We start from the raw sequence: 15,104 nt of genomic DNA, 5'->3' as shown, positions 1-15,104 counted from the left end.
TCTATTCATAAATGTAAACACAATTCGTTAATACGATTCTACTTCTATGGGTTGCGGCCGTCGCATGATTTGCGAGAATAGTCAAAATTAAAAGTATTACATGTGTTGTTCATATTTAACAATCATATTATGTAATGTAATATGATCCATCCATATATTATATGTTTGAGGATTTTTATGCATGTGCCAAACACATATTGGACCACATATAATCTTAAACGTATAATAGAACAATCTAACTTCACATCATTTTTTTACTCATTCTTAGTGTTGGACAAATAATTTTTCTTCTCACTTTAATATTAAAATTGTCTTGACAATTGCAACCCACTCACAATGTTTATAAGTACGTGTTCCACATAACAAACTCCAACAATAAAATTACATTAAATATTGATTGTTCCTTGAAGAATCATAAAACAAATTGTCTTTTGACTTGTTCTACATAATCCCACTTAAAATAGTTGATGAGAGATGATTTTGGATCATTGTTCATTACAAAATCACCGGGAAGTTTTGTAGATCTTAATTTGAAATAAAATATTATTATAAAACAATTATTCTTTATTTCATATTAAAAAAAAAAAGATTTTTCAAGTTCACGAGATTAAAAAATAGACTTTAACTTATACTTATATTCATTAGGAACTTGCATTTGTGAAAATTTTAAAAATATACATGCTTGTGACAAATAAGATATGTCACAAGAATTCTCTGAATTCATATTTGTAATATTCCAAGATTTGTCTATCATTAACATTACATGAATTTTATTTTGATTTATTTTATCAATTGTTTCTTCATTTTTATTATAAATAGACTTATTTACATTTTTTCTCAACTGATTACCAAATAACTTTGCTAATTTTAAGTCTTCAATTTTCAAGATTTTTTCAAATTTGGATTTTTTTAAAATGTTGAAATTTGATTTTTAAAATTTGTTTTTGATTTCAATAAAAAATTTATTTTTATTAGCATAACACTCATAACGAAACACTGATTGAGGTAGAGACCAAACAGAGGAGAGAGAGACGACAGAGAGAAAAGTTTAAGAGACTGAAATTAAAAGAAATAATAATATGTAATTCACATGATTTAGTTAAGTAACATTTTAATTTAATGATTATTAATTATTATTTTTATTATTTTCACTTAAATATGTGATTCTCATTTGATATATATTTTTTTTATCTTATTATTTGATATATCTTTATATATATTTATATTATGCCTCACAAAGATTATTGGTAATTTTTCTAACAACTTATATCGTTATAATGGACATACCATGAAAATGAGGGCTACATTTAACAATCGTTAGTTTTTTTTTTTCTCTCTTAATCATGGTCTAATGATAGATTATTTGGTATACACTAGAAGTTACATGAATGTTCACACTTAGGTTGCTTAAGTTAAAATTCGTATGCAAGTTAGTCACGCTTCAACAATTCTAAACTACAATACTCATTGATATGAATATATTGAATATTATAATTTGACCACAAATACTATTCTCATAAATTGGGTATGACTATCAAAACAAATTCTCAAACTTTAATTTATGGAAAAACTAAAATAAAAAGAAATGCTCAGCACTACCTTTCCGATCAAAATGCTTTTCAAATTCAGCCGATTTCATCATTCATAATCACGAGTCCTTACTAATCTATCATCAAAAAAATCATCACACCATTTTCTCAAACATAAATAAAAAATAAGTAAAAGAATCACATTTCAAACATTAGAAATATTTTTATCTCTATTTGTTTTTGCAATTGAACAACCATAAAAAGTTCAAACATTAAATCCGTCACTTTTTTATAGAATACATATTTTTTGGTCTTAATATTAATTAAAGATAAAGTTAAACATTTACTAATTTTTCGACACATGTTAAAGATTTACTCAAACGTAGACTTATTAATGAAAATTTGTCTTATTATTTTACCAAAAAAGAAAAGAAGAAGAAATGAGTCTCCTAGTATAAATCTCAAAAGAAGAAGCGCTTCCCGTAGCGTTGTTCTCTCTTCATTTCCTAAACCCCCGTTTCGTGTCTCTCTATTTTCCCTCTGTCTCTTTCTCGCTCTAAAACCTTGAATTCGAAACCATGCTCCTTTCAATAATCATAAAGAAACATCAAATTCATCGCAAGGAGTTCTAGGTTTCGAAAAATTCCTTCCAATCGCTCTCACATTGGTAAGATATGAAACCTTTTCCATAATCACTATTCATCGTTTGATTTTTGATCTGATTATTTTAATCGATTTTCATAAACTTTTGTTTTGCAACAGGATCACTGGTGGTGAGTTTGATGTGAATCTTGCAGTGGAATTTGTTTCATCTTCACCGTACACTGTACTGTAACTGTAAGCTTTTACGGTTAGGAATTGAATGGGCGTTTTGTGCGTTTGTTTTGGTTCAGCTTTACAGTGTTTGTAGAGTTAGGGTTTCGTGAAAAATGAGAGAGGGGTTGAGATCTCGGACTCGGTTGGGTGGTGAGGTTTCTAGTGAAGGAGTTGTTCATAAGAGAAGGGTTCGTGTGAAGAATGAGGGTTTAGTTTCAGGTGATGAGGGTTTAGTGGCGCCTACTTCATCGGTCGAGAAGAATGGCGAAGTTGAATGTGATGCGAAAGAAGAATGTGTTTTGGATTTAAACGCGAGTGCGAGTGGAAATGTTGACTTGGCTGAGAATGGGAACAATGAGAGTTGTTTTAGAGATGAGGAGGGTAAGATAGAAGCTGAGGTTGATAAGAAGGTGAGTGAAGGGTCGGTTGGGAAAGCAGAACGTGTCTTGGATTTAAACGTGAGTACAAGTGAAAATGTTGGTTTGGCTGAGAATGAGAACAATGGGAGTTGTTTAAGAGACGAGGATGGTAATGTAGAAGTTGAGGCTGATAAAAAGGGGACTGAAGGGTTGATTCGGAAAGCAAACTGTGACTTGGATTTAAAATTGAGTGTGAGTGGAAATGCTGGCTTGGCTGAGAATGGGAACAATGGGAGATGTGTAAGAGATGAGGATAGTAATGTAGAAGTTGAGGCTGATAAGAAGAAGACTAAAGGGTTGACTGGGAAAGCAGAATGTGACTTGGATTTAAACTTGAGTGTGAGTCGGAATGTTGACTTAACTGAGAATGTGAATAATGAGAGTTGTGTAAGAGATGGGAATAGTAATACAGAGGTAGAAGCTGATGCGAAGGGGGCTGAAGGGTTGATTGAGCGTCGAGTATTGCGCTCAAGGTCTAAGAGGGGCGATGACAAAATATCTTATAATGGAGGGAATGATGGTGTCTTTTCTGGGAGTAATGGAGAAAATGGTGGGTTTGAGAGGAGGATAAAAGTCAAGACGGAGTATGAAGAAGTTGACGAGGATTTAACTGATGGCAACAAGAATGAAAAGGTTAAGGTAAAAGTGGGAGGTCAGGGGAAGAAGTTGAAACGGAAGCGTGGGAGGCCTCCCAAAACAGAGTTAAAAGAGAAAGATCAATTAGTTGATAAGCCACAGCGTAAGCTTGGGAGGCCTCCCAAAACAGAGTTAAAAGAGAACAATCAGTTACTTGATCAGCCACTGCGTAAGCGTGGTAGGCGTCCCAAAACAGAGATAAAAGAGAAGGATTGGTTAGTTGATCAGTCACCGCGGAAGCGTGGAAGACGCCCCAAGACTGACCAACAAAAACATCTCATGACTGTGGGGCATAATAGTAAAGGAAAGGCAAGCCTTCAAGAAGGTAAAGAAGTTTTAACCATAAGAGATGGTTCAAGGACAAATGCAGTTGATAATACATGTTCAAGGAGATCTTCTGGTAAAGAGTTAAAAGAGAAGGGATCTTCTCCTCTGAGGAAAAGTAAATTGCGAAAGGTTTTGAAAACCGAGGTTGATGGAATGGCCTCACCGTTGAGATCAAATACTTTGAGTACACATGCTGCTAAAAAGGGGGGAATGATTGAGAAAAAGAAGCTAGTGAGGGATCAAATAATGGAACGCCTCTCAGCTGCAGGATGGACTGTTGACCGTAGACCTAGGAATGGCAGAAATTATATTGATGCTGTGTATGTTGGTCTGGACAAAAGTACACATTGGTCAATCACCTTGGCCTACAAGAGGTTGAAAGAGCATTATGAAGCTGGGGATGGTGAAGGTAAGATGTACAAGCCAGGTTTCGAATTTATACCAATACCAGAGGAAGATTTCAATTTACTAACTAGAGTAGTAACTAAAAAGAGAGTAAGTAAAAAAGTGAAATGTGTGTCATTTGGAGGAAAGGGTGGAAAGCGAGTTGATGGAGTCAATGGAAAAAAGAAAAAAAGAAAACCAGGTTCTGGTGCTGGCATGGGTAAGCCAGTGAAGGGGAAAATGAAAAGGAAACGATCACTTCCTGGTGAGGGCAACACAAATGTTACATTGCCTAACAGGCTGCCTGTTCTAGCCAGGGATCATAAGCGGCACAAAACACATAAGAAGACACGGTGTGCTCTGTTGGTTCGTGATGCTATGGAGGAGGTAGATTCTGAAATTAATGGATATGTTCCATACAGTGGAAAACGAACTGTACTTGCCTGGATGATTGATTTGGGCACAATCCCCCAAAATGGGAAGGTCCATTATATGCAAGACAGGTCGGAAAGTCCTTTACTGGAAGGTAAGATCACAGGAGATGGCATTCTCTGTGGCTGCTGTAATAAAATCACAACAATTTCAGACTTTGAAGCTCATGCAGGAAGCAAGCAATCTGATCCTCTTAAAAATATATATACGGATGAAGAAACTTCGCTCCTACAATGCCTGTTAGATTCATGGAACAAACAAGACGAGTCTGAACGCAATAGTTTTCATTTTGTTGATGTTGCGGGTGAAGATCCAAATGATGATACATGTGGTGTCTGTGGAGATGGTGGAGACCTGATCTGCTGTGATAGTTGCCCATCAACATTCCATAAAAGCTGCTTGGATACAAAAGTATGTTTCTTGATGCTTGGTTACATGGTTTCCTTCTATTTATTTTGATATAACTGGTGTTAATAGAACTCTTTCATTGTAACTTCTTATTAGGATATTAATTTTAACTATTATGGACTATAATTCTGTCCCTTTTCCTTTAGTATCAATTGTCTCATCCCTGAAAAGGGATTGAATATATGCTAACTTGCTGGTTTTTTTTTTCTTTTGGATTTGTTCAACATCCATGCCTCTTTTTTTTCTTCTTGCTTCTTGGTGAAAATGTATATGCTTGTTGATTTTTGTTTTGCTTCTGAATTTCTATACAGTTTAATGAGAATTAATGGGAAAGTCCTATTTTTATTGTTGTTTTATGCACTTCAAGTTTTTAGATGTATTTATGACATGTCTGCATTTTGAAATTGTGTAACTTAATTATGTTCTACTGGAAAGTAAAGCGTCTATATTTTTACTTGCAGAAATTCCCATCTGGTGACTGGCACTGCATTTACTGTTGTTGCAAATTTTGTGGGTTGGTTGGTGGAAGTTCAAACCAAAGTGTAGCCAATGATGATTTTACTATGCCTGCATTGCTCACATGCCATTTATGTGAGGAAAAATGTATGCCCCTATCTATATTCTTTTGATCGTTAAATACTTATTTCTCATGAAGAGCTGCATTACTTCCCAGCTAGAAATGAATATGGCTGTTTTACCACTTGTAGTTCACATATCTTGTATTGAGGCAAATGGTGGTAAGACTGATGATATCAGGGAGGCATTATCTTGTGGAAACAAATGTCAAGAGGTACGATCTATTTTATTCTTCATGCACTTAAATCTTGATCACTGTATGTAACTGGATGATGCAAAGTTATTCTATAGTTGTTAGTTGAATTGTGCTATGTTTTGTCTTGCAATAGTGGCTACAATTTCAATGGTTTGTTAACTCCTGTTAATAAATAATGCTTAATCTTTAGACATTCTTCTGCTCATTACATTCAAGAACTTCATTTTTGTCATTTTGTCCTCCAGTTATCTGAGAGACTTGAAATGCTTCTTGGGGTTAAACATGACATCGAAGATGGATTTTCTTGGTCTTTTATTCGGCGGTCAGATGCTGGGTTTGATGCTTCTCAGACAAAACCTCGGATGATAGAATGTAATTCTAAGCTGGCTGTTGCATTGTCAATAATGAACGAGTGCTTCATGCCATTTATTGATCATAGAAGCGGGACCAATCTGTTCCGCAGTATTCTATATAGTTGTGGGTAAGATCACATGTCCTCTTTCTTTATATCAGACAAGATCCCACATTTATCCTTGTAGATATTCCTTTAGTGGTTGCAATCAACTTGCAGATATATATATATATATATATATATATATATATATATAGATGTTTATAAATATGTTGTAGTTTTACTCTCCTTGGACCAACAAAATAGCGCTGAACAAGTAGTTTCTGCTGTTGAAATCTGAGATAGTTTCCTTTTGTTAAGACCCCTATTAGATAGTGATATGACTTGAATAATTGTCATAAGTTGGAGATAGCTCTCACACTATGAGCTAGATTTCGGGGTTGAGTTAACCCTAAAACCAAATTTTAAGATGGTTTCAAAGCCTATCTTAAATGGGATCCTTGCAGATTTCTAGTCCTGCGCTAGGCGTGTGTGTCAACAGTCTCACATTAGATAGTGACATGACTTCTATAGTTGTTATTTTATTGGAGTGGGGGGTCAATCTCCCCATGAACTAGTTTTTATGGTTGAGTTAGGCCCATACCCAGATTTTATGATCTATCTCAGCAGTATAATTTATTGGGGTACATAGCTGGGATAAGCAATTTTTTGAGACACTTACTGGATTTTTATTTTCTCTTTATGGTTTAACTACCTAAACAAATTATGGCCCTCTTGTTCTTTTGGCTTGGAGTTAAGATATCTTACAGATTAAGCCAACCACTTGTTATTTGCAGTGGCGATACTATCTGCCTATACTCGAAACCAAAATCTAGGTTTTTAAAGGTTCTTTAAACTGATTTAATTAATTCAGCGAGTAGAAGCAGTAGACCAGAGTTATCTAAATTTATTACATTAAAACTTATCTTGATTCATATTCTGCAATTCAATTTGTGGCTATGGATGACCTTTTCAATGCTCATACTCTATAATGTATAAATATATAAAGTAGGACATTCCAACAGCGATCCTATTGACATGATTGCCCCTGATAAACAAACCAATAGTACTCTCTTTGCAGGGTACTTCCCTAATAAACCTAGAGTACTCCCCAGATTTAGATATTCATCAAAGAAGCAAATGTTGCAATATTTTTCATTATTCTAAAGCCTAAAATCTAAAATACATAAGGCGCCTAAACTTAAAGGGTATTTATTGTAAAGCAATTATCTAATGATAATAAAAATCCTAGATAAAGGCTCCTTTTGTTATAAATTAAAAAAAATGATTTTAACTTTATATTTCTAAAAATGACTTTTATGAGAACTTATTCAAAAATAGTAGAAGCTATTTCAAACTCATTTGTTACAGATTAAAAAAGTAATTTTGACATTCAATAATTTGGCTATTCGTTGTTAGAAATTGTAACATAAGAAAAATCACCTTTTTTTTTTTTTATAAAAGATCTCTCGAAAATCACTTTTATTAGAAACTACTCAAAATATAATTTTCATTTTAAACATTTTTTGAAATTTCATGATAAAAAAAGCAGTAGAAAAATGAAATACTTAAAAATGTTTTTTTATGTGAAATTATTTAAACCAATTTTTCATTTGAAGTTTTTTTATTTAAAGTTATCTTTTAAAAAAGTTATAATAAAAGGATGAAATACTTCAATTTTTTTTAAAAGCTGTAACAAATGAGTCGATATTTTAATTGGACTTTTAATCTTTATAAAATATAAATTTCCTTACATTAAATGTTGGGGGTCCCATTTTAGTTAATATATAGCCTAAAAATGTGTTTATAACTTATATACATCTCTCACCTTACAAATTATTTTGTAAGGGTGAGTTAGGCTCAATCCAAAACTTAAGATGATATTAAAGTCTATCTAAGATCCGCTCACGCCACAAATGCCAAGTCCTAAGTGTGAGGTTGTAACATTTCCATTTTAGTTAATATATAGCCTAAAAAATGAGTCAATATTTAACATTTCCATTTGATTAGGGACTTTGTTCAAAAAGGTGTGCTTAATATCTAGATTGTAGATATTTTAATTGGACTTTTAATCTTTATAAAATATAAACTTCCTTACATTAAATGTTGGGGGTCCCATTTTAGTTAATATATAGCCTAAAAATGTGTTTATAACTGATATACATCTCTCACCTTACAAATTGTTTTGTAAGGGTGAGTTAGGCTCAATCCAAAACTTAAGATGATATTAGAGTCTATCTAAGATCCGTTCATGCCACAAATGCCAAGTCCTAAGTTTGAGGTTGTGTGTTGAGATTAAGAATGAGTTAAGCCTAATGCAAGATCTAAGAACATTTAAGAAAATAAATTACCGGGTCCTACTAGTTTCATCATTCATACATCAAATACTTAATAACTTCGGATAGATTATTATTCTTATACCAAATGTGATACTTACATGCTTGTTATCATTGTTAGGTCAAACTTCAAACGCCTGAACTATAGTGGGTTTATTACTGCAACTCTAGAGAGAGGTGATGAGATCATCTGTGTCGCATCTATCAGGTATTTGTCCTCTGAGATTTTAGACTTTCTTAGAAATGTTTTCACTTGCAGTCAATATTTAACATATATGCCAGTTGCCCGGCGGTTATTATTCAATATCCTATGCAAATGGTTGGGTTTATTGGTTTAATGTCTTCTGTACTTATTTCAATTACCATTCTTTTGAAATAATTGTTGATATTGGTATTCGTAATTATTGCTAAGATGTAATCCATTTTACCTTTCCTTACATCATTATAATCGGATTAATTAATGGACTACCAAGAGTGGAATCTACTATTTGATCATATGGACGTCAACAGTTGAAACATCATTTTGTAATGCATGAGTGCTTGTAAATGATCGCTCTACACATACTAGGTACATATTTGGGCATTGGTTCTTATTGGACATTCATTGTTACATATCCAATACCTAGGTAGTTAATCCTAGATAGTGGCGCATCGCGGCCAACCTCGAAAATCGGGATAGCGTGTTGCAGGATACGGTATTACCTCTATTTTTTGGACAAATTACATGAATAATATTATATAAAATGCATAATTAAACAATGTCTCAAACTCATAAATATTCATAAATAGTAATAAAAAACAGTAAGTCTTAAGCAAAACATGCATTTAAATACCAAATATCATCGTCTTCTTCAACATAGAGTAATAAAATAACAATATTAAATGAAGGGAAGTAGAAAAGATCAGAAAAAAAAGGAAAAAAAAAAAACAGAGTAAGTAACAAAAGAAAAGAAAAACTAAAGAAAAAAAAGATAAAGAGGGTGGGAAGAAAAAAACAGAGGATGCCGATGGTGTTGAACCTGGAGGCGGCACGACTGGTGGTGTTTGAAGCTGGATGGCGCGGCTGGTGGTGGAAAAACAAAAGCAGCAGCGAGGAGGAAGGAATACCAAAAATGCCCCCAAAACGTTTTAAAATTGAAGGGTAATATTGTTTTTTCCTGAAGAAAAAAATTCACGTTTTCTGGATTTTGGGAACACGTGATCCGGAATGCGACCCGCGAACGCGCTCAGATCGCGTCCATTCTTCCTTCTCCCCGCGCCGTGGCAGCCAGGCCCTTTGCCGCGACGCTCCGACATGATCGCACCGGGAACCGCCGCAGTTGACTACCTAGTCCAATACTCACTCATCACTCAAGTATATGTTAGTTCACGTAAAACACTAAAATTTGTTGCAAAAAGATTTGGTTTGCAACTATAGGCCAAAACATTAAGAGAGATCTAGAGTTGAATGGTTTATCATTAGACTTAATTCGTGACTGGATATTGCAATGTTGTTTGATACATGTAACCGATTTCATCTAGTGGAAAAATACTGTTTTTATGAATCTTGTGACTTCTACTTAATTATCATTTTTGTTTTTCTATTTTGATATTATATAATCGTTCTGTACCGATGTCCCAATTTTCAAACTTTTGCTGTACCCAGAAGGCCATATAAATGCAATTTAGCCATCAATTTGGGTCTACAACCTTCATAATGTAACACTCACATCTCTTTGTAGGATGTTACCATATTTGATACTTTGAATATTCCTTTTGTGAAGTTTCCTTACTCATCTGTGATGAGATATCTTAATCATGTACTCTTTTCTTGGTTTTCTGTGCTATAGCTAAAACATAATTTCCCTTGTATAGCTTTACTTCCCTGCCCTGCTAGCAAGTCCATCAGAAGTGAAGTACTTTTTAATCGATAGAAAGAGTGATTTTTATTCTGATAATTATAGTTTTTTATTCTCCAAATAGAATACATGGGAGCCAACTTGCTGAGATGCCATTTATTGGAACTCGCTATATGTATAGGCGACAAGGAATGTGCCGCCGGCTTCTAAATGCCATTGAACGGGTAAGTTCCTCATTTTTATGTCTTTTCAATTTTAGTTGCACAGACCTTACTTGCTTATTATTGAAGTCATTTGTAACTTTCAGTTTTTTTTGCTCTTTCCGTTTTAGCAATTACACCCTTTTAGCCTATAACTTTTTTTGGTTTTTTCTGGCTGATCTTGCTTGTTACATTTTGCTAAGGTTTCAACTAACTTTCAGTTAGTTGAAATGTTCACAATTTCTATGTAACGAACTATAGTTAGCGTACCATGTTTAGAGAGAAGCGATAGACTGTTACAGAATTCTAACTAATTTTAAAAGGGATCCTTCTCTCTCTCTAAACACGGAAGGATCCTTTATAGTGATAGATAGGATAGGTTTCCCTTTTTATATTGGTTTCCTTGGAACTTGTGAGATTTCTATCAGAAGAAATATACTACTTCCCTCCTTATTTATAAAACCCTTTTTAGCAATGCAAAATAATTAGGAAAAGTGGGTTTCACATTAAATTTATCAATAATGTACATGCTTTTTCTAAAACTATTCTTCATATACTAAGAGAGAGTAGTTAATCTTTTAATTCTTTACATTTAATTAAGGATAGTTTTGTAAAAAAACTAAGTAACATTTCTGTAATTTGAAGAGTTGTCTTATATAAAGGGACAAGTTTTTTTACAAGAGGGTCTTACATATAAAAAGTGTTCTTAGTAATCCAATTCTTGGGCTTCTGACATAGTATTTGCAAGCCTGCACAACCAAATACTCGTGAAAAGTGGAACCGTTGAAATATGGAGAGAGCTGTTTCCATTTGCTTCTCTAGTGGCTTTGCTGCTTTGGAATGCGAAAACTGAAGTTAATGTCAATCAAGTGGTTGGTTTATACGAGTTTGACAGGCATGTTATATTACAGTTTTGTCCGTGAAATATTAATATTACTGATTTGTCCCTAAAATTTGGACAGGAAAATTATGCCGCAGACTTAAGAGATTCTATGTTATGACTTATGGAAAAGAAGAGGGGGGGATGGGAAAAACAGCCCTTGACGTAACTGAAAACTGAAAGAGGGAGGTAGTTAGTATCAGTAGTCTATATGAATATATAGGAGGCAGCTAGATGAGAGTTGTTTGCAGTGGAATAAGGAGAGATCAGGACCTTTAAAACACCCCGAGAGCTTGTATTCTTCTCCTGGTCTTGATGCTTGGGTATTGGAGACAGTGAATGGTGTCAACAATTTTCTTTCTGTTCAATAATCTTGTTTACTTGTGCATTATTATGCTGTAGCTGTTCTATTAAATTGCTTTTGATGGTACTGAATCACACAGAAAAAATTATCAAACTAAACCGCAAAGTTACTTCTATTTTGTCTGATTTACTACTACTCCTTCCTTTCATTTTTGTAACAAACAAATAGGTTGTGGTTTTTGGACCTAACTATAAGAAACAAACCATTTTTCTAGAGTATTAATTGCGATAGTTCCTTTTATACCCTTACCTCTGTTACCTAGAAACCCCCACATTTCTCATATAAGGGGATACATTCAATGATGATATGGATATTTTTGGAAATAAAACGCTTAATGGTAACTCCTTTAGGTACTCTTTCTTGGTCTTGATGATTTGGTCTTTTATTTCTTATAAAATTGATCTAAGGTAGTATGTGGCAAAGTAAAAGGTTTTAGCTTTTTAATTTGAGAGCGGTGATTAGTTTTGTTTTGTTGGACAACAGAAAAAAATCATGCTGCACTTCCATTTTATCTGTTTCCCTTTGGATCTTTCATTTTGCTGACTTAAAAACTTGCTCTCTGACTGTTTTCAGGCACTCAGTTCTTTACATGTTGAGTTATTGGTCATACCAGCTATATCAGAGCTTAGAGAAACCTGGACTTCTGTTTTTGGGTTTGAGCCACTTGATCAAATAAGCAAGCAAATAACAAAGAGCATGAATCTGCTGGTATTCCCTCACGTAGATTTGTTGCAGAAGAAGATTTCAAGGCTTAAAATTGCTAATGAAAGTTTGCTTCTTACTGGAGGTACATTTTCCTAAATGCTTGGCATGATCTTTTATTTGGTTGTGTTGTGTATGCTTGGAGATCTACATCCTTGTTGTCCCTTTATTAAGATTGAGCTTGTGTTTTGCATGATGCAATTTGTTGCAGTTTCCGATCATAAGAAGACTCATCTGGACGAATCAGATTCATCTGGATCTGATTGTTGCAAGAAAAATGAAAAAGCTATATCTATTGAATCTGATTGTGGTCATTTTGTGAACTCATTGAATAACGCACCTGGCATTACTAGCAACACCATACAGAATAGTAAATCTCCAACAGATGTCACATGTCAAGCTGTATGTCAGACTGTTCATGAAAATTTGGTGGTGGATAACAAAAGCACCGTAAATGCACCTGATTATGTGGATAATTCTTGTTGCCAAGAAGATAAGGAAAGGCGATGTCTCAGTATGCCTTGTATTAACACTGGAGGTTCAGAAGGAAATTATGTTGGTGCTTTGTTGGAGGTTACTGAAAATTGTTCCAACGAGGTCAAATTAACAATAGAGGTTGTTTCAAATAACAAGAGTGCTGAAAAATTTGCACCCTCTGGGGCAGAAAATATTCCTACTGACTCACAAATTGTGTTTAGGACAAGGGAATCAGAAAAATCTGCTGAAAGTAACCACAATTCACACAATGTTTCTGACAGTTGTGAACTGAGATTTAAGACTGACTTTACTCAACCAAGCTATACTGAATATGTCGATGATTGTAGCTTGCATTCTAGACCTGATGGTGATAGTGCCTCTGTCGAAGCAGGTCTCACAACCAATGTCTTGATGCCCCTTGAATCACAGAATATTACTAAAGATTTGCCTGTTAATTGTGAAAACAGTTCTAGTGTTGTTAATGCGTCAAATGCTGCTGAAGCAAAATTATGTTATTCCAAAACAACTGATCTCCAGACACACAAAAATCCTAGAGATTGCCAATCCATCCTAGTATCTTCAGGTATATGTGAGATAATTGCAGACGGTGTCAATGAGAGGAATAAGGCATCCAAGGCAGCTGATGCCGATTTTCTTCCTGCTGATTTTGAAGTAATTCCCAGTGATAAGCTTGGCTCTCATTCTAGACCTAATTGTGATAGTGCCTCTTGCGAAGCAGGTCTCACAACCAATGACTTGATGCCGGCCCTTGAATCACAGAATATTACTAAAGATTTGCCTGTTAATTGTGAAAACAATTCTAGTGGTGTTAGCACGCATAATGCTGATGAATCAGAATTATGCTATTCCAATACAACTGCTCTCCAGACAAACACAAATGCTGGAGAATGCCAATCCATAGTAGTATCTTCAGGTGTTTGTGAAAAAATTGTAGATGGTGCCAATGAGAGGAATATAGCATCCAGTGAAGCTGATGCCGATTTCCTTCCTGTTGATATTGAAGTAATTCCAGATAGTCAGCCTAGCTCTCATTCTAGACAAGATGGCGATAGTGCCTCCGGCGAAGCAGGTCTCACAACTAACGTTTTGACACACCTTGAATCACAAAATATTAGCCCAGAGTTGCCTGTTAATTGTGAAAACAATTCTAGTGTTGTTAGTGCGCCAAATGGTGATGAAGTAGAATTGTGCTATTCCAAAACCACTGATCTCCAGACAAACCAAAATCCTGGAGATTGCCAATCCATAGTTTCATCAGGTGTTTGTGAGAAAATTTCTGATGGTGTCAATAAGAGAAATATAGCATCCAGTACAGTTGAAACTGAAATTAGTTTCCAACAATGAGCCTGGGATAAAGGAGCCTCCAGAACTAGCAGAGCCTGATTTGCAGGTTGATCGAACTGCACAAAGTAACTCTCCTTCCTCGCAGGCTCCAAACACTGCTTCTGGTGTGGCCCTGCACAGTACATCTGCCAGCAGTACTTAATGTGATAATACTGAAGGTATTGTTCAGTCAAACCAAGCCAGTTGAGTAGGGGATTCAGCAATGCATTCTGCCAAGGGTCACAGGTAAGCCCTCGACCTTCAATTCTGAAGGTGTGCCCCCCCTACTTAATGTGATGAGATTTGTCTTTGTAGCATAGTATATTCTGTAAAAACATTGTTAGAATAGGGTGATATTACCTTTAGATAAAGATGTCTGGAGGTTAGCTCCATTTTTTTGGAGGATGAAGGAACTAGGTGAGGAACAACACCATGACATGAGGCTAGTGTATTTTGTTGATCACCGTGGTTATCATCATTAGGATGTGAATGGAGTAGACTGTAGAGCATTGCTTTTTTTTTTTGTTATAATTTTTGCTTATACTTTCTCTCTTTTAGGCGCTGCATCCAATTCTCTATTTGTTAACTTTAGGTGTTAGAAATTGACACGATCAAATGAACATCGAGGATGGCCAATGAGGTTGTTCCTTAATTGGCAATGCCTACCGGAAAGTTCAGGTTTGAGTGTAAAAGTTTAGGGGATATATACACCAAACATTAAAAGCAAATAATCGTGGCTATCCCTTATGATTCACAGTCAATTCTCTTTCATTTATTTTATAGTCTCAAAATTGCAGAGAGGAGTGCTAAATGGCCAAAAGTGCAATAGTTCCAAAACAACCTAACATT

At 34.8% G+C, this 15,104-nt stretch overlaps 1 protein-coding gene across 1 annotated transcript; it reads left to right on the top strand.

The window, feature by feature from the left end:
- The first annotated feature begins 1,947 nt into the window (after positions 1–1,947).
- On the top strand, positions 1,948–15,016 carry LOC101502634 (uncharacterized). Its single transcript, XM_004495137.4, has 9 exons — positions 1,948–2,196; positions 2,292–4,954; positions 5,413–5,554; positions 5,659–5,741; positions 5,969–6,204; positions 8,572–8,658; positions 10,413–10,512; positions 12,306–12,519; positions 12,646–15,016. Exons 2-9 carry the CDS (start codon positions 2,459–2,461, stop codon positions 14,274–14,276), a joined length of 4,989 nt encoding a protein of 1,662 aa, XP_004495194.1. The 5' UTR covers positions 1,948–2,196; positions 2,292–2,458; the 3' UTR covers positions 14,277–15,016.
- Positions 15,017–15,104: the final 88 nt, after the last annotated feature.

The sequence above is a fragment of the Cicer arietinum genome, chromosome 4 (genome assembly GCF_000331145.2).
Source record: "Cicer arietinum cultivar CDC Frontier isolate Library 1 chromosome 4, Cicar.CDCFrontier_v2.0, whole genome shotgun sequence".
Lineage (NCBI taxonomy): Eukaryota > Viridiplantae > Streptophyta > Magnoliopsida > Fabales > Fabaceae > Cicer > Cicer arietinum.
The sequence above is the reverse complement of the archived record's forward strand: the minus strand, read 5'-3'. Positions and strand labels throughout refer to the sequence as shown.

Excerpts from the sequence above, each read along its gene's own strand:
- LOC101502634 (XM_004495137.4), top strand. The coding sequence starts at position 2,459 with ATGAGAGAGGGGTTGAGATCTCGGACTCGGTTGGGTGGTGAGGTTTCT. Across the intron at positions 5,742-5,968 it reads GTGGAAACAAATGTCAAGAG|TTATCTGAGAGACTTGAAAT; the intron begins GTACGATCTATT and ends TTTGTCCTCCAG. Across the intron at positions 6,205-8,571 it reads AGTATTCTATATAGTTGTGG|GTCAAACTTCAAACGCCTGA; the intron begins GTAAGATCACAT and ends TATCATTGTTAG.